Source organism: Genypterus blacodes, unplaced genomic scaffold (assembly GCF_046128005.1).
Source record: "Genypterus blacodes isolate CSIRO-AG114 ecotype Tasmania unplaced genomic scaffold, CSIRO-AGI_Gbla_v1 ptg000120l_1, whole genome shotgun sequence".
Taxonomy (NCBI): Eukaryota; Metazoa; Chordata; class Actinopteri; order Ophidiiformes; family Ophidiidae; genus Genypterus; species Genypterus blacodes.
The window spans coordinates 914,968-933,881 of NW_027466923.1; the positions used below are offsets into that span (position 1 = coordinate 914,968).

Here is an 18,914-nt window from a genome sequence, read left to right on the forward strand (position 1 = left end):
CCCACCCCTCATTCAGGCAGCCAAATTATGCCTGCATTAATATTTCATATTACATGGGACTTGTGGAGAAACCATATGTGTACTCAGCCCTTTGTCTTCGTGTCAAATGAAATGTGCTCGGCAATCATCAGAGGGCGAACTGAGGTGGGGAGAGAAGGGGAGACTGCAGGAGAGGAGAGGAGGAAAAGGAAGAGGAAGAGGATGGTGTGAGGGAGAGGAGAGGAAGGGGAGGGAGCGAAGAACAGAGAGTTTAGGTTAGAAGAAGAAAGACTGGGCGAGGGGAATACAGCGGGGAGAAGAGAGGATATTATATTATTATATTATATTAAATAGGAGGAGAGAAGAGGAGTTCAGATACGAGGAGAGGAGTGAGATGAAAGCTGAGGAGAGCAGACAGGAGGTCAAGAAAACAGATGAAAGGCAAAATGGACAAGGAAATGTGAGAGAAGGGAGAGAGAAATTCCTCCGCACTAATAGAATATTGTGTTTTTTCTCGTAATATTACAACTCGCCACAGGGCAAGGGGCAAAGTAAAAACTAAAGATTTTAAGTGGAGAAAAGTAGAATAAATAGCTAAGGTAGTTTAAGCCCGTGTATCCATGGCTGACTTGCTCATAGAAAAAATGGCCAAGCTTCTGCTATTTTAAGTAGCATTTTATCGGCACCAAACCTAATCGCTAATGTAGCCACAACCACAACTGTATCGAAACCTGGCCAGCTTGATTCAACAGATGGTTAGCTAGACTCTGTGAGAACTTACTGAACGCTGTATAAGCTAAGCTAAGCTAAGCTCCCATGTTCCTCCACCAAGGTTGTGGTCTCTTCTTCTGAGAACACACTGAAGTTGTATGTACCCCTTGACAATTGTTACATACCAGCTTTCAAACAGTTGTCTCCTATCAGTTTTACCGCTCTCCCCACTATTCTTCCCTCAAATTTCAAAATTCTACCTTTCTGCCCTTCCTCTGTCATAATTTAAAGATTCACTCTCTCGTCCTCCACTTAGTATCCAAGCTTCTCTATCGCTAAATACAGCGGGCTTCCTGCTTGCAATTACACACACTTGACAAAAAGCTCTCAGCTGGTTGGTTGGCTGATTAAACTTGCTTGTGTGTGTGTGTTGAGTGCTCTCCAGCCTTACTCAGATTGCTGCAGCCTCTTGTTAACCCTCGTTGTCTGAAACAACCCTGTGGCTTCCACCTTCAAGCACTCTCATCAGCTTCTCATACCAAACCACTCTCACTCTCAACTATTCTCTGTGTGTGTGTGTGTGCATGTGGGTGTGTGTTTGTGTGTCCCTGTACTGATGAGAGTACACCCCTGTCCCTCTTACTAACTAGGAAGTCAGTATTAAAGTTTCCAGATAATTAGCAGACAGACAGAGATGAGAGGTTCTTGTCTTCTTTAATTCAGACACACGTGAGTGGGGATCATGGAGACGAACACACACACACACACTGATTTTTCTTATGACAAACATGCTTTTCAATATCTGTGTTGTGTCTGTGAGCGTGTGTGTGTGTGGTAGGGTGACCATTTCCATAACACCAAAAAGGAGGACATTATGCAGCATATCAATAAATGACCATGGTGTACATAGGACTCTGGTATACTCTCATTTACAATACAATTTTGTGTGGTTTGAAGATGTTGATGTAGCTGAATAGGAAAAAATATTAATGAAAAGTCAAAAAGTTTGTTCACAGTATTTCAATTTGTTCAATACATTTTGGTGTTCAAAAACTGACCACTGAGATGAATCTTTTGTGCCACAAAACATAACATGTGTGGACTCAAATGTAAAAATCAAAACAGGTACCATATATAATAATAAAAAAATGCTTTTTTGAAAAGCATAAATAACTTTTATGTAAACAACAAAGGAGATTGTAGAAAACAACATTTACGGTACATTCAACTGCTCAAAAAGTATAGCATTTCTAAAGTGCTTCAGTCATTTGGGGACTTGTCTTCAGTGTCTTCATCTGTGTGTGTGTGTGTGTGTGTGTGTGTGTGTGTGTGTGTGTGTGTGTGTGTGTGTGTGTGTGTGTGTGTGTGTGTGCGCGCGTGTGTCAGTATTTGGGTCTCTTCACATGTAGCAGCTCAGGAGACAACAGCACCTCTGTCATCATGGCTTCCAAGCCCCCACTGCTCCTCGGCCTGTTTATATCCTGCAGGGACTGGTACAAATAACAACATAGCAAGAATACTGTTATCAACCTTCAAAAATCTGTATTGTTTTCAACCCAATAAATCGGAATATTTCATGTAGCCCCTCAGTGAAATCATAAGACTAGTGTACTCACCAAAATAGTTGATTTTCTATCTGCAATACTTCTGTTCTTTCCTGGCTGCATCCAAGAGTTTTTTTTGTTTGTTTGTTTGTTGTTTCCAATGAACTTCTTGTACACCTCTGTGCAGTAATAAGTGACATTGACACACACTTGCGGAGCTTTGTTTACGTTTTAACCAATGATATAGCGGATATTTATCTGCCACCGCTCTTAGTCAATCAGCGGATCCGACATTGCGGGCAAGTGGACGCCGATACGGGTCCGTTTCGCGTGTCCGCTTCGGAAGCCGCGATACCTCCGCGGCGAATCCGTGGAGTGTTTTTGCTGTGTGGGTAGTGCCTAAAAAAGGAGGACAAATACGCGTCCGGCTTGGCGCCGGACAGGGCATTGAAAAGCCGGACTGTCCGGCCTAAAGCCGGACGTCTGGCCACCCTAGTGTGTGGGCCAGAGCCTATTTCCTGACTGAAGCTTCCTGTTTACCTGTTATGGAGAGTTTGCCGCATCTAAAATAAATATCGATGTCACAATGACCTGTTCCATTCTGGTTCCTACCGGTTCCATTCCTGGCTAAGTAGTAATGACCTTTCCAAACAGAGATATAATGCTATACTGTCCACAATATTAGCAGCAGCACCGTTGAGAGCGCTCCGATATCCTCTCACTCTAACCTGATTATTAATTACTGCCAGTCTCAAGCTGACCGCAGCCCAAATTGGTCTAATGCGGTTACCGAGGAGACTGACTCGATGTCATTCACAAACAAAGAATGAGAAAGGGCTGATATGAGCACATTCAACACAGCAGGTTGTTCACTGTTCCGGGGTATTCATGTCATTTCCACTTGCAGTCCGCTTTCACATGCAAGCTTTTGAAAACCCACTTAAAGTCCTCATATTACACCAGCCCCCAGCTGAGGAAAATAAAAGGGTCTACAGAACAATAAGTGGTTCTTATTCAATTATGGTAGGTTTGTCATTTCAGAATTGTTGTTTTTTTCATCGCCACAGGGTTTTTTTCTACCAATCCTTAGACAGAGGGAATAAATGACCTCTCAAATGAGAAGATTCTTCCCTTGATTTGGTCATTTATACAAGCAAATGATGTAAATGGAGGGACTGAATTAGAACATCTAATCCAACGTCAATTCACTTTCAGAATATCCATAATTTAAGATACTGTTAGGGTTTGTCTCCGTTTGTCTTCCTCTCTCGTCTGCTTCTGTGTGCTGTCTGTCTCTGCCTGGCTGGGCGTGGCTACCTGGTTCCTGGTTTCCCTGCAGTCTACTGCACACCTATAAGTCATCAGCTGCAATCAATCTAGTCTGGTGCTTTGTGTCTGCATTTTGGGTCCCTCCAGAAAAGCCCCAACAGATACTGGGTCTCCATTAAACCTGTGAATGCACAATATTTTTGCAGTGTCAGAAGCCAGTCCTCTCAAACTGAGCAGGTTTCCTTCAGATGGGTCTAAAATAGGATTGATTATCTGACTTTAATTTCACAGATAAAGCTCAGATGTTGGGTAAAATGACAGAGATGCTCAATGGGTATCATGTATGACAAGAATCCAACCAATGGACGAACATTGACAATTTTCAGCTTTGAGGAATTGTGTACAGATCCTTGCAACAAGGGGCCGTGTATTGTCATGCTGAAACATGATGACAACGTTGGAGGCGGATGATGGTGGAGAAATATACACCCATCACTCTGGCAACAGCTCTACAGGACATTCCTGCAGCCCGCATACCAATCTCTTAACTCTTCAGGCGTCTGTTGAATGGTGTTGAACAACAAGAAACTCAACATTTTAGGGTAACCCCATCATAAGGAACACCTGCGTAGTGAAGAGGTGGATCTACAGGGCAGGAAGGAGAGTCAGGGGAGGCTGGCTTTAGGGATAATTTAATCATCAGTGTTTCTTTATGCGCTCTATCCCCTCCAGCTCCTCTTTTTGTCCCTCCCTGTCATTCACTCTCTCTGTCTCCTTGGTGTGTTTGGCTAGGTAGCATTGGTAGTAGAAGTTGCTGAAGAGAGCAATGAGGCTGAGAGAGTACCCCAACACAACAGCATTCATAGTATCTGGATAGTCACAGTCGGCAAACAGGTTATAGGTGGTGTGGATGGTCACTAGGAAAAACTGGAGCTGAGGGCACAGAGAGAGACAGACAGACAGACAGACAGACAGACAGACAAGAGATATTAGATGATCTTGATCAGACTTTACCTTCCTCCGTACCTTAAAGAGACCCTGAGCCGAATGAGGTAGAACTGAACGGAGAAGAGAATACTGACCAGCTGCAGAGAGGTGAGGTAGCGTTTCCACCAGAGATATTTATTCATGCTTGGTCCCAAAGCTGCCAGGCCATAGTACAGATACATCACTACATGGACCAGCGAGTTAATCAGGCCTATCAGGAACGCTACAGACAAACACAGAAAGAGTTTGTGTGACAGAAAGAGTTTGTGTGACAATGACAATGTTTACACCCTCTCAACACACTATGTCTGCACGGACTGCACGTGATATTTTTTACGTTTATGCCCCCTAGTGGATATTGTGAGATAACCTTTGTAGAGATTTGATTAACTGTGAAGTAAAAATGAAGTTTGCTGACTCCCTTAGACTTAGACATGGACATAATTTAAATCTTATTCTCTTCTTTGTCATGTAATAGTCTTTATAACTGGGTTAGTGCACTAACCTTGGCCCCCAGGCACATATTTAACACCGGCCCACCAGTTGAAGATCATGGTTGCATGATGGTAGACATGGAGGAAGGTCAACTGACTGTTCTTCTTCCTCAGGATGAAGAATACCTGGACATGTTACAGTAGGAGCACATTTATCTCTTATTTAGGAGGTGGAGTAAATACTTAAAGTATAACGCAAATAAAGTACTAGAAAGCATCAAGACAACTTATTTTTTTCCATTACTCACAGTATCACTGAGCTCTATAACTTTGGAGAAATAGAACCACCAACAAACTCTGGCCATCTATTGAACAAAGAAAACCAGGTTATTCTTATTCATTTAATATTTTAAAACCATTCCAATGTGTTTAAACAGTAGTTATGGGATACAGATAAACCTCCTTCCTTCTAAAGTTGTCATCCATTCAAATGCCAATTCTCCTTATTTCTATGATACCTGTTTGGTTTTATACTTAAGAGATAAGCAGGTGTTACTACGACCACAGTACAGTACAAACAGACGTACCCTCATGGCCAGTGGGTTGTTACTGTAGTCAACTGGCTGGCACAGCAGACTGTAGTTGGCCAACCAGGAAGAGGCCGTGAACTGGAAAGCGACAAAAAATCTTTTGCTTTGCTCATTCAGCACAGAGACCTCTCATCCTCAATACTCCACACAAATTGGCAATGGCACTTCCTGTTACTATTACCTCGTAGAACATGTAAGCAGACAGGCAGACCATTGCAAAGTTATAGAAAACCAGGAAAGTCTTGAGGTTGACTGGCTGGCTGTGTCTCATCAGCTTTGTCCCCGCCCATATGATGAACAGGTAGCACAGAAAGATGCAGCTGATTGGCACAGGAGAGTAAACCAGCAGCCAATCATCTGTCCTCTTATCTAGAATGAGAAAGCCAGTCAGAGAACAAAGTTAATAGAGCTGCTTCATATCATTTCATTACACACATAAATGCATAGAAGACTTACCTCCATTCTCCAGTATCCCCTGATAGAAGAACTGTAATTTCTGCCACATGCTGACAGTCAGGACACCCTGGAATGTGTACACAATATTATGAATACTATACAAATACTAATAACAAGTATAATGTCAAGAGAGTCAGTACAGGCAAGTCCCAAGTCAAGTCCCATGTCCAAGAGCAGTCAGTTACCATCTTCATCGACCTTCTGTGAGACGAGCGCCTGTTTTAATTTATGCACCAGGAGCGAAGTACCTGAGACAAAGGTTCATTACTACATGTATTGTTTTCTTGCCTTCAGAGAGGAAAATCTGAAACGGTGCCCGAGAACTAGTAAAGAAAAAATTGGAAAGAACTGATACAAGCAGGAGAAGAAGAAGAGCGAACAGAGTGAACACAAAATGAGACTAATTTACCTCAGCTTGATCCATTTGCCACATACTAGCCACGACATGCCATAGCCCTCTTCGCAAAATTACAAACATGTCACGCTTGCCCTGCTCACACCTGCAGGGCTCACTCCAACTGCCAATTTTTACTTATTTAGGTTGTTAGTAAACTCTACCTTGCTTGTCCCTGCTTCCGTGTTCGTGTGTATGACAATCTTTGCCTAGGTTAGTCAAGTAAGTAAACTAATTTGTTGGTTTGAGAATTTAAACACGAGTGCTCTTAACTTACTTACTTACTTTATACTTGTACTGTTGACAAAAGATTGCACTATTTTACCTGTACTATTTGTGATTATTGACTCTTAGAGCTTTTAGACAACCTGAATATTTGTCATAATTGTTAAAGTTAAGGTATTATCCAAGTTCATCAGAGTGATTTGATGAACATGATGTCACGTTGAGTGCTGCTCGATTGCTATTTCACCCTAAAACGAACGCTGCAGTACAATAAACCCCTTTCACATCTAATGTCAGTTTCCTATGAAAAACTTCTAAGGGTGATGATGGCGCAGCCGCAAAAGCACTCCAGTTAGCAATCTTGTTGAGTCATCGTCAGTCAGCTTTTGGGCTATAAGCGTTGAATACTTCAACTTCATAATCAGTGTTCCTCCCAGTGTGCTGCTAAAACACAACAGAGAGCAGCAGGAACCAAAGAACCCCACATTTATACATTTCCGGATATGGAGTGGTGCATTGTTTGTCTACTGAACAGCAGAGTGGAACATCCGGACTAAGACGAAGCATTTTATGACGTACATACAGTATTAGTAGTCATAAATTACTAAATTAAGTAATTCAATGAGATATTTATGATTGCTACTGGGATGAATTTGATGCAGAGAGTAAAAACAGTAAAAACAGACAAAACATTCAAAACGAAGAGGGGTTCTTTCAAACAAAGAAAACATGAAGTGTAGAATATGACCTACTGGTGTTCTGTTGATAAGGTAGCGGTCGTCCGGCAACAAGCAGGTAGTCCAAGGCGCTGAAAGAAAGATGCTAATTAAAAATGCTTTATGAAAAATTAAGGTTAGAACGCAAAGAAAAGCAGGACAGTAGCAGTTGCTGCTCGGAATGCGTTTATCAGGATGTGGAAAAACACATTTAAGAGATTATACAGGATTATAAGGTGTGGCCAGGTGCAGTGTCAAATGACTACCAGTGCCAAAGGTAAAAAATGTAACCACAGGTACACACTAATAATAGATAAATTCACACAAGCACATCCATACAAATAAGAACTCACTTGTCACCTTCCTGTTTTTTTTTGCAGTGATGTATTTTTGAAGTGATTGCAGTTCATTTTAAAAACCTGTACATTTACTTATTTATTAATTAATCTTGATAAAATTGAAGTGGAGAGAGTTTAACTCATGGATAATATTGATATATAATTGATATTCTCTCAATGTCTCCTCATCATGAATATTAACTGAGAATCCTCTTTATATATGAGCATGATCGTTCCAACAGTGATTAATGTACGACAGTGCTGCCCTCTAGTGTCAGAAAAGAGGCACTGTTAAATCTCCGACTGGTCATTTCAGAGGAATGACTCATCATCTTCTCTCTGTGAGTTTCAAATGTCTGATCCTGCACATTCTCACACACTCTCTTCGTACAGATAAAGATGACCACGATTCTTTCGGATGCATTCCATAATATGGTTTATTCCCTTTAATTCTACAATATAACTTTACAAATATAACTATATACTCTGCCTGGATTAAGAGAGAGTCTGTCCTGTTTCTCCACACACATCCATCCACAGCTTCCTGCATGCAGGTTCACACTGCAGACTTCATTAATGGGAGTGGACAGAGCAGAACCAGCTACTTAATCCATACAGAGCCGTTTGACGAGGACCACAGATCAGAACTGACAACAGATTTAACCATAGTCTTCTTTCAAATATTCAAATATGAGCACAGGTACCAAAGAGTTCAATCTATGCAGAATGGAGGATGGATATTAGTTACTTATGCTACAGATGAGAGAAATATATACGTGGATGGAATTCATCAGATTCTGCCATTTCTTCAAGAATATGTGATACATTATGTAATTGCAGGAAAGTCCAGGGTGTCTTTATACGCTGCATCCACGACAAGATCCAACATTCATTTGTCAGTTGTGCATGTTTCCAAGAAAAGTCCCTTTGGTCAGGCGGCGTCAGAAACGGAGGGACGATAAAGAACAAACCAACTCCAATAACTCTAGTGGTGAGTTCTGTTTTGATGCTGGTGTTGATGCATATTAGCAACACTCTGACTTTGATTCAAAGTTGTATTGTGGAGATGCTGGGATTGTTCCTGGTTATGGGTACGAGGATGTTGATGAGGATGATGAGGATGATGATGATGAGAATGATCCTGTTGGTGTTGGATGTGATAATGATCATCTCCCGATGGTTTCTGTTGTAAGTTGTAAGTTTGTGTTGCGTTGTTTGTGGTGCTGTTCCCATGAGACTGTAAAACACAAAGTATTCTCTTTACAAACCGGAATAATTATTCATTCAAAGTGAAAATGCTTTGGGCTGATTGCTTTCATGAAGTCTGTTGTGCTTTTCACATTTTGTTCACATAAAGGGATTAACATTGTTTTTATACTTTATAACATAAAATCAAATGATAATGATAGATAAGTAGAGCTCATGTTTACTCACGGAACAGTTGCAGATATCCCTCAGATAGGTGGCTCTGATTGCAGCCTCGACATAGGGATAACGCAGGAAACTGTGTGGTAGGACAATATGGAAGGTGAGGAGACCACACCTGGGAGGAGAGAGAGAGAGAGAGAGAGGGAGAGAGGGAGAGAGAGAGAGAGAGGGAGGGAGGGAGATAGATCATCATATTGTTTTCTGTGTGAGTCAGTTAATGGAGTATAAACAAATGTTCTAAGATGGCTTGGATTGACCTTACCTGTCATACACCAAGAAGTCATCTTTGTCTCCATCCAGTGCTTCCCACACATCAGCTTGTAAGGGGCTCTGTTGGTACACAGGAATACCAGGAGGAGTTTTCCTCTTCAGCTCCCAGTACATGGCTCTGGACATGGCATCCTGCTCATTGACAACCATGAAGGAAACCTCTGTCAGGTTGCTGCGGTTCAGCTTGTGACGCAGGTTTCCCAGTCTGTGGGAGGCAGAGAGAAGACATGGACATGCAATCAATGTGTGGTATGAATGAGTGTGCTGTGTTTGTTTTCGTGTTCATTTCAGTGTGTGTGTGTGTGTGTGTGTGTGTGTGTAAATTTGTGTTTATCTCACTTGGTGGCCTGAGTGAGGCAGAAATGTCAGCTGGCCTTCAGCAGCGCCACTGCCACCACATTCCCCTGCTGCTCCTTCATGGGTGCATGTCCATCTATCTGCCAGTGGGGAGCAGGCTTGCAGATCCTGGAGGCCACATTTTCCCCCTCCACGATTAGAGCCACGTGTGCGGCCCCCAGCAGACCTGGCAGGGCCGCGTAAAGCCACAGCGAGGCCAGAGAGCGCATTGTCCCTGACTCCCACCACTGGACCTGAAACGTGCGAGAATCAAGGTTATTTCTCTTCTTTTGTGTTAGCAGGAGAGTTCCTCATACATGAAAGCAAAGGTCCTGACCCTAACCCCAACCAATTGATCCAAATCTGATCATCTGAGTAAGTACACCGAATTTTGTGGTGATTTCAACTTCATCATGTGATACTGAAAACTCTGTACTCAATCAGCACAACGCGTGTTTAAAAGAAAGAACAAGGACAGAAACAGCATAATGTCCTACAGGCAAAGACTTTAGAATGAGCAAAAGAACAACATTCAATTATGATTTTAAAGCCATGGGTTTGGGTGAAACATGCCGACCTGTTCTAAATGGTGACTAGCGAAGACGAAACAGAACTGAGACACTTACCTCTGTCCTTTCCCTCTGTCTATTAGTCCCTTCGGTTTTTAAAGTACGATGGGTTAAGAGAGCAAACCCCCGCCTCCCCCTTCAAGCCAGAGAGGGGATGAGCGTGGGCGTCACAAAGCAGTAAGGCTGGAGTTTCCCAAACAACTGATGATGATTGCATGAAGCAGATTACATATATGGTCCTAGATCTTGGCTATAATATGTATTTATTATTAACACATGTAAGAAAACTCTGTGCGGCTTCATGAACATGATTTACATGCTTCAAATTCTACTGTTTCTTTAGGGTAAACCGTATTGATGTTGTTATTGTGTAATATTGACTTTACTCCATGTGGATCAGGCTTTGGACTGTGGCACCATGTGACAAACCCATGGCTCCCTCAGTCTGCAGCACGGACACACACAGAAAATCAATGCAAATCAGCAAGAGGAGGTAAAAGCGATAACGTTACTCTAAATCAAAGAAACAAATCAAAGTGACTTCATTACACGCTTGAAATGTGTTATTTAAACAGAGTGTAAAGGTTTGGATGGAGGGAGAGAAACATCTGTATTTTGCAGTTCAACTCGGGTAACAAACTCCAAACACAACTTCCAAAACAAATATCTAATCAGTGCATGGGAGTGATTTGCTCAAAGTCCAACGCCAGACAAAGTATATAATATTATTTGATCTAAGCCGTGTACTTCAGCCCAAAGGCCAGTGTGTTGTTACTACAGTCACGTACGTACACACACACTCAATAGTAACATTGTTTGTACTGTGATAAGGGGAAAATCAAAGAAAAAGAAGAAGAGATCTACGATAGATAAAATTAAAAGTACTCTGTTGTTCTCTGAATCCATATGGACGTGTCTACTTTTGTACTTGTCATAATGAAACTATAATTTTTACGCAGCCCAGACCCCATCCATATGTGTCGTGGTGTAAAAATCCCATTTCTCTCCTGATAGAAGGTATCTTGACTTTGCTGTGACTGTTTTGTGACCATTTGATCGCTGTATCTATAGTAACCATGCAATACTGACCACTCACCAGGTTCTTATACAATCTTTAAGGCTGTCAGCGTAAGCATTGTGTCACTGTGACCTGACTGAATATTCATCATATCTATCTCAAGCATGTAGTATTCATTTACTATTCTCTAACAGATGGTAGAGTGTGACCTGCTGGTGCTCTTTGGCTTTATGTTATCAAACCGTCAAATAAAAAAACACATTTGGGTATTTGGGGTACTACTGGATTTTTATTGAGCACGTAAAAACAATCACTGAAGCATTTCAATCCTTTAAGCTGACTGTGGGACACTTTACCCTGAACACAAAGCTGCATATGATCAGGCTTTGTGCAAAAATTCATTAGTGTCACCACGACTCAACATGATCCCACCCCCCCTCACCTTTTTTGTTTTTGTTCTATATGAACCACCGAGTCCACGGGCGAGGCTGCTTGCACGTGATGAGCCGCATATACATCACGACGGGAGAGCGAGCCGGACGCCGCTGAGCTCCCTGCCTACACACACTCACACTCACCCGGCAAGCTCGGTCAGCCCAATGTGAGATTTTTCAGTCAGTCAACTCACATTTTTTGGTAAAGAGAAGCATCATTTTGAACAGGACAGCCGACACAGCAGCTCACATATTGAATAGGCGAGGCGACGATTAGACAAAACTGAATGTTTTTCAGAGCCACGTCACTGAAACTCTTTTTTGGAAGCTGTAGCATTCTTGAGATATTTGTTGTTGACTAACCAGCCTGGAGAATGGAACCCTGTGGAACACTAAAGCCTCTACAAGCTCCTTTACATGAAGAGATACTCTTAGTTACATATATGTTCAGCAGTGCTTCAGTAAATTCCCCTGTGACCTTTGACCCAGGTGCTTTCTCACATTAGTTGGCAGCTTGTGCGGTGTCGACCCATAAACCAAAGTAGCTGAGAGAATGTTGTGTTGATATGCATGCAGGGAGTTACGAGGGGGGAAAAAGCACTTGAAGAAATTTGATTTTACAAAACATTACTGTCATCATGATAGCATATGTTTATTTGTGGGATCCCCATTAGCTGTTCCCTACAGCACCCCTAACCTTCCTGGGGTCCACAAGAAAACATGGTTCTATGTGGGAATCACCACGATACATTTAGCCTTTTCTTAGTTGGTGCGTACCTTAAATCTTTGCACGGTAGAGGACATGAGCTCCATCAGGCTCCATTCTATGAACTATGGCCTGGAAAGTGAACACCAAGTGTAGTCTCTCTATAACGCCTCGCCTTATAAAAAAACAAAACAATGTTAGTGGCCCAGGTCAGACATACAGATCCCAGAAATCACTAAATGTAGTCAAATTGCCGGTGTGTGCCTTAATAACAGCTGTACACCATGAGAAGCCTAACGTGCTGTGGCCTTCTGTCTCATCTGCAGCACATCTTGCATTTTCTCCCCTGGGCTAGATTCACAGCCGGCAGCCTCAGGACAAAACGGCGATCAGCGCTTCCTCCTCGTTGTCCCCGACGCCCTCTGTGGGGCTGTCAAGAGGGGCCATAAGTCCCAGGCCCAGCTCTGCCAGCTCCTCACAGCTCATGTCCGTCGTCACCATGATCTTTGTCTCCAGGCGATTACACAGGGTTCTGTAAGAGGGCAGCGGGTATCCCAGCTCTCTTAGGTACTCATAGCCCTTGGTGCCGACCACGCTGCGGATCTTCCGAGCCTTCATGATGGTCTCCGGAGACCATACGGCGCGCCGCGAGTGCTTTGTGAGGGACAGGGCGCGGATCTGGTCCTCGTACAGAAAGCTCTGAAGACCCTTTTCGATCTGGTCGAGCCGAAACAGACGCCTCTTCATCTGCTCTGCCTGACGGACACAGAAGAAGAGGAGGGTTAGTTGGACTGAAAATAGCCACTAACTATGCAAATCTTCCAATTATCCTCCACATAAATACTGCAACTTCAACATAACATTTCCCTTTATCTTGTGTGATGTTGCCCCCTAATGTTTAGTAGCTAGGAGAATGTTTGGATATAGACAAAGGACAAAATAGTAGCCAACGGAATTTCCCAAGGCGTTACCATCATGATAGCACGACACAGTTGTATTTGGGACGTGTGTGTGTGTGTCCCTCAATTTGGAGATTGTTCTCACGTGCCCACATATCAATGATTACAACTTTAAAACGGATGTTATCGGACCAAAAGAAAGGAGTGGGCTGATTTAGAGAAAGACACAGCAACAACAGTCCCACCTCCTTCCGTAGCTTTGCACTGCGCTGTATCTCCTGCTCCAGCTGAATCTTGAGGACCTGACACTGTGTGCAGGGCTGCTGCTCCTCAGCTTTCCCATCTGCATCCTCTTCCTCCATGCCGCGCAGAGGGGTGCGTCTGGCATAGCCATGGTCTCCGGCACTCAGCTCCTTCTCGACTATGGAGACAAAAATAAAGTCTTAACTGATATCTCCTGACTGGGATCCATCCACTGTGGATAAGTTGGTCTTGATAAGAAGTTAGGATACCTGGTTCAGATTTCAGAGGCAGCAAAAATGTTGTGGTGTTGACAGGATAAGGAAGATCTCCATCCCCTCTGAACAGAGTTGGGACAGCGTTGGGTTTCAGCTTCTTTCCTCCAGCTGGAGAGCGGGCGATCTCCTCAAACTGGTTTTGCTCAAAATGATCCTGGGGGAAAAGACACAATTCAGACACAATTCCATCTCAACAACATAATGACAGAAGTAAAAGACGGGCTGCAACCTTTCTTGAATTTTAAGATTAAAGGACCCTAAGCCCATAAGACTCAGTATGTCTCAAAGGGCTTTACAGACCCACAACACAATTAACTTGAAATTCCACCTTAAATGAGACACTTTATATTACAATTCATTGAATTAATATTTAATTTCTTAATTATTGGCTGTTGTTGACCAAATAGCTCCGCAAACTTCCTTAAAAACATTTTCATAACTTTTACAGCACAAACAAACACATAAATAGACAACAACAGTCTAACTTGGCAGAGGTAAACAAGTATCAATCAAGGATAAGGGAGGGTGGGGGAGTCAATATCATTATTATTATTATAATAATAGCGAGGAAGCTGAAATATAAATTTACCTGGCATAGTCTGGAATTTTCAGTGGGCTCAAAGTTTATTCTTCGGCTGTTCGCGACCCATTTCTTCTTCCTCGTCGGGTCTTTAGGGAACCTGAACAGCTGTTTACCGACGCTGGACGAGTTGGTGCAGTACGGAGCGGAGCAGCCTCCCATCGCGCGAGCTGAGACACAACCAGCCAAGCCAAATTTAATTTAGCAAACGTTAGCTTGGCTGGCTCTTTAACTGACGATGTTTTATCGAGCTATTGCATCAGTTTCCGTCTCCACTAACGCAATGTGAAGACAAAGGAGTTCAACGTAGTAAGTGTCAACTTGTGGGAAAAATGTGGCGGTGAGTTACAGTTGTTTACACCGTATATCTTCACGCAAACTTTAAAAGAGTTGATATCCGATAGGGTATTCCTGACTTTGTTTGAGCCAAAATGGCGCACGCCTCCTTGGTCGATGAGAGGAGGGACTTAATATTTGCCCATCGTAAACGCCTGATTGAAATATATTTTTAAGTAAAAACAACAGCAAAAAATTAAGAAATTGAATATAAAGTGGCTCATTGACGGTGGAATTTCAAATTGACTTTTTTCTACAAGTTAACTATACATTTGTTAACAAAGGCAATTCATATCTCATCGGGCAATTGTCCGGCTGCCATAGCCTTGCTCACAGGACCTCCATGAAGCACGTTGAAATGTTTACGTCCTTCCCATAGATTCAGAACTGTCCGAAACAAGTGCTAATTATTCCAGTGCTGTCATCGATTTTGGCATAAATACAAGGTAACTATGACTAAGACATCTACATTGAAAAGTCAACAGTGAATTGAGGGCATTGTAGTAAGCCAACTGTTTCAAAAGCGTTGCGAGCTAAGTAGAAGCTAACCGAGCTATGTTTTTGCCTTCAGGTGATTGATTACCTGAAGTTCATATTAACATGACGTCATCCATGGTGGTTCCAGTCATTGATGTGCAGAATGATAACTTCAAAGAGCTTTGGCCTGCTATGGTGCTCGCTATCAAAACGTCTTCTTTTGTTGCACTGGACACGGTGAGTTGTGTGTGTGCGTGTGCGTATAAAGACTTATTATTCATTCATCAGTCATTCATCATTCATCTATGTGTTTTAGGAGTTAAGTGGTCTTGGGAACAGGAAGGCATTGCTGGCAGAGTGAGTAACTGCAGACTAAATGTGCATAAGTATGGTGGCACCCAAACATACAACTGTTTTCACATTGTAATTCCAAAGCCATAATGTACATACATTTGGCTGTATAGTGTAGCTTTCCCTGTTATTTACGAGGGCACATTGAAATATCTTGCTGTCATATTTTCAGATCAATCGAGGACAGATACAAAGCCATATGCCACGCTGCTCGTACTCGCTCCATCCTCTCTCTGGGTTTTGCTTGCTACAAGAAACAACATAACAAGGTACAACACTCAACCATTGCTCAAAAATCTATTGCAAAGTAGTTAATTTTGTGAGAAAAATACAACATCTTCAACATTAACTGCACATCCATTATGCATTCTTGTGTCTTTATTATCTCACTCTTATTTTCCCCTCTACCCCCAGGCTGCAGACACATACCTGGTACAGGTGTATAACCTCACACTGCTGTGTTCAGAGGAGTACATCATCGAACCCCAGTCAGTCCAGTTCCTGGTGCAGCATGGATTTGACTTTAACAAACAGTACAGCCATGGGATCCCATACTGCAAAGGCAATAATAAGGTGAGAGTTACAATTAAACTTACAATTCTCTTGGTGTTGTCCTCCCTTATTCGGTTGTTCTACAGTTACCACTGTTGTGTCTTCCAGGAACCCTATAGTCCTTGAAAAATCATAGAATTTTTCATGGAAAATTATTGCATATATATTATTGGTTTTTATTATTTGTTTTCCAACTGTGTCTTCATCAGGGAGGATCAGATAACCACGGTGTTCATATCAGGGCTCTATTCACTGAGATGCTGCGTGCTAGGAAACCCCTAGTGCTCCACAATGGCCTGATTGACATGGTCTTCCTTTACCAGGTACAGATTATAAACTGTGGCTTTCAATTTGTTCAATTTTGATTAAAGCCTAATGATGAAAGTTAAAATCTCTCTTTCTTTCTTCTTTCCAATCTTGACTGAAGCCTGATTTCTAATTTCAATTTTTTTAATTTTTCTCTTGTCAGTGTTTCTATGCGTATCTTCCTGATCGTCTGGACACCTTTACGGCTGACCTGTCTGAGATGTTTCCAGCTGGTATCTATGACACCAAATATGCCTCTGAATTCGAGCTCCGGCTCACTGCCTCCTACCTGGAGTACGCCTATAAGAAGTGGTATGTACTGGTTGTTTAATTTGGCCGATGTGTAGACTGTAATTCATGACACAGCAACTACATACATACTCAAAATTCCAAAAAAGGTTTCAAATAAAGTACAGCCAAAAGGACCACTAATTTAAGCTTGAAATGTCACCACAATCCAATTATTTATGAGAACATTACTCACAATTCAGGGTGTCAATCACTTTGTTCAACCTCAAACTGTGACCCAGAGTGCTTTCTGAGTCCCACTCTATCGAACACATGCCACCATAACCCAACAAAATCCTGATGGACTGCCCGGACCTTGCCAGTAGACAACCAGAAAATGTTTTGAAACTTGAAACTGCTTTAATCATCTAAAGTCAGCTTTGGTGTTTCCTTCATTTCCTCTTTCCCTCCTTGCAGTAAGCTGGATAACAGTCGTAGTGTGGTGTCTGGAGTGAGCGGATCACACTTCCATGTAGAGTTCTGTCAGTACGGAGGTCAAATGTCCAACTACGTGGACTTCAGACCGTGCCCAGTTGTGGATGGACCGTGTCCAGGGGAGACTGACCTCTGCCAGAGCTTCTCTGTGAGTTTTAACTGAAGCTGAATGACATTTGAATGACATACTTTACATTACTGTGTTGACACCAAGGCCCCATCTTGATTCTTTTCCAATTATAGCCTATGGAATTTCAACTCATTAACACTTCACATGAAAACCTTTTTCTATCAGAATAATATATTTCAAACATCGTTCCTATTTGTGTGTTTGTTTGCCAGGCTTTCGGCTGGTGTCGCAATGGCTCCAAGTGCACTTTATCCCACGACACGGACCTCATCATCCTCCAGGACGAGAAATGCAAGGATGACAAGAAGAGCAGGAGGAAGAGAAAGAGGGAGAGGAAGAGAGCTGGAGGAAATGGTGAGGGAGGCTCCGTCAGCTTTGAAGGGGCACCTGTAAACAAAATGCCCCACATGGATACTGATGAAACACCAGAACACCAGCAGGGGGCAACATGTGAGCAAATTGCAGAAAGTGGGCTTGTTGAGGGAAACACAGCCGGTGTACAGCCCACCGACCCTGATGGAGGAAACAAGCAGAAGGAAGAGAAAGTAGTACCAGAGGAGGGTGAGAATGGAGTGTCTGAGGACAGTAAACCCTCTAAAACCTCTGCTAAGACAGACGTAGTAAAGCCAAAGATTGAAACAGGAACCCATCGAGCGGGTTTTGATGCCTTCATGACGGGATACATCTTTGCCCATGCACAAGTTTTAATCAAGGAAGAAGGAGGAGGAGGAGCTGCTGAAAAGGAGCCCCAGGGGGAGGAGGAGCAGCCGATTCCTTCCTGTCTCAATAAGATCTACCTGAGCGGCAAATCAGTTCCTCTTCACATTGTTAAAAGCACCTTCGCCAAGTCATCTAAGGCCCATGTGCAGAAGATGGAGATGGTGTGGGGGGCCAGAGTGTAGCAAGGCAAAAATATCACAGGAGCACACTTTGATTATTTTGTTGTTGTTTACCCCTGATTTTATATATTTTTTTAATGACGCTGTCTTTGAAAATTGTTGAGAAGCTTGGTTTTGTGTTTCTATCGAATTTCTGAGTAAAAGACTGCACTTCATCTATTGGCTTAAGTGATTATTTTTTTGGGGAGAACCGGTGGAGCGGAGCATCATCACTAAAAGCTTGTGCTCGGAATTGGTACTCATTTCCAGCAGCTCGGGAACTAAGCCAAATAATGTGACGACAGTGTGGCTCCACCATGGGTATGGGTGGATTGGTAGAAAAGGGATGAAGGGTAAGACCAATGTTGGGATTTATCTAATTCATCCTGACGCCCAATAAAGTTTCCATGTCAGGATTAAGTGAGTGCCTTACAGATAGCCATCCTTCTGTCCATCCCAAGGTTAATGGAAGTAGCATTAAAATTAAGGAGTGAGGTTTCTTTGAGATATTGGTACTTTTACCCAAGGAAAGTAGTTTGCTGCTAACAGTAGGATGTTAATGTTATTGATAAGAGAGACGACCCAGGAAAATATTTTTCATAGGTGAAGAATGTAATTTTCTAAAGAAATATTTCATAAAGGACTAGTAGATTATATAATTGTGCATTATATTTGTCAGTTTAGTTTGATGAAACATTACATGACGAACATTACGTGGAAATGAGTAGTAAAGAATTGTCCACGTATCCTACGTATTAAA

General features: G+C 42.4%; 4 protein-coding genes across 5 annotated transcripts; 1 reads left to right on the forward strand and 3 right to left on the reverse strand.

Annotated features, from left to right (window-relative positions):
* Positions 1-1,966: 1,966 nt before the first annotated feature.
* elovl8a (ELOVL fatty acid elongase 8a) lies at positions 1,967-7,962 on the reverse strand. 2 transcript variants are annotated; one of them, XR_012964763.1, is made up of 9 exons: positions 7,342-7,962; positions 5,971-6,037; positions 5,696-5,883; positions 5,512-5,592; positions 5,233-5,289; positions 4,996-5,110; positions 4,586-4,713; positions 2,307-4,436; positions 1,967-2,180 (listed from the first exon to the last, which is right to left on the reverse strand). XR_012964763.1 is itself a non-coding variant. In XM_076162303.1 (8 exons), exons 2-8 carry the CDS (start codon positions 6,017-6,019, stop codon positions 4,203-4,205), a joined length of 852 nt encoding a protein of 283 aa, XP_076018418.1. In that variant the 5' UTR covers positions 6,020-6,037; positions 7,342-7,962; the 3' UTR covers positions 1,967-4,202. The 2 variants fall into 2 exon arrangements, 1 of the variants encoding a protein (XP_076018418.1); XM_076162303.1 differs by having other exon boundaries at positions 1,967-4,436.
* A 100-nt stretch (positions 7,963-8,062) lies between these two features.
* On the reverse strand, positions 8,063-10,411 carry selenop2 (selenoprotein P2). The gene is made up of 5 exons (XM_076162305.1): positions 10,304-10,411; positions 9,681-9,931; positions 9,334-9,546; positions 9,078-9,186; positions 8,063-8,880 (listed from the first exon to the last, which is right to left on the reverse strand). The coding sequence occupies exons 2-5, from the start codon at positions 9,905-9,907 to the stop codon at positions 8,629-8,631; spliced, it is 801 nt and encodes a 266-aa protein (XP_076018420.1). The 5' UTR covers positions 9,908-9,931; positions 10,304-10,411; the 3' UTR covers positions 8,063-8,628.
* A 1,122-nt stretch (positions 10,412-11,533) lies between these two features.
* LOC143010112 (uncharacterized) lies at positions 11,534-14,852 on the reverse strand. Its single transcript, XM_076162300.1, has 4 exons — positions 14,411-14,852; positions 13,816-13,975; positions 13,549-13,724; positions 11,534-13,160 (listed from the first exon to the last, which is right to left on the reverse strand). The coding sequence occupies exons 1-4, from the start codon at positions 14,561-14,563 to the stop codon at positions 12,777-12,779; spliced, it is 873 nt and encodes a 290-aa protein (XP_076018415.1). The 5' UTR covers positions 14,564-14,852; the 3' UTR covers positions 11,534-12,776.
* Positions 14,853-15,033: 181 nt separating this feature from the next.
* toe1 (target of EGR1, exonuclease) lies at positions 15,034-18,330 on the forward strand. Its single transcript, XM_076162299.1, has 9 exons — positions 15,034-15,183; positions 15,309-15,451; positions 15,531-15,571; positions 15,738-15,834; positions 15,980-16,138; positions 16,327-16,440; positions 16,587-16,735; positions 17,129-17,294; positions 17,489-18,330. Exons 2-9 carry the CDS (start codon positions 15,338-15,340, stop codon positions 18,176-18,178), a joined length of 1,530 nt encoding a protein of 509 aa, XP_076018414.1. The 5' UTR covers positions 15,034-15,183; positions 15,309-15,337; the 3' UTR covers positions 18,179-18,330.
* Positions 18,331-18,914: the final 584 nt, after the last annotated feature.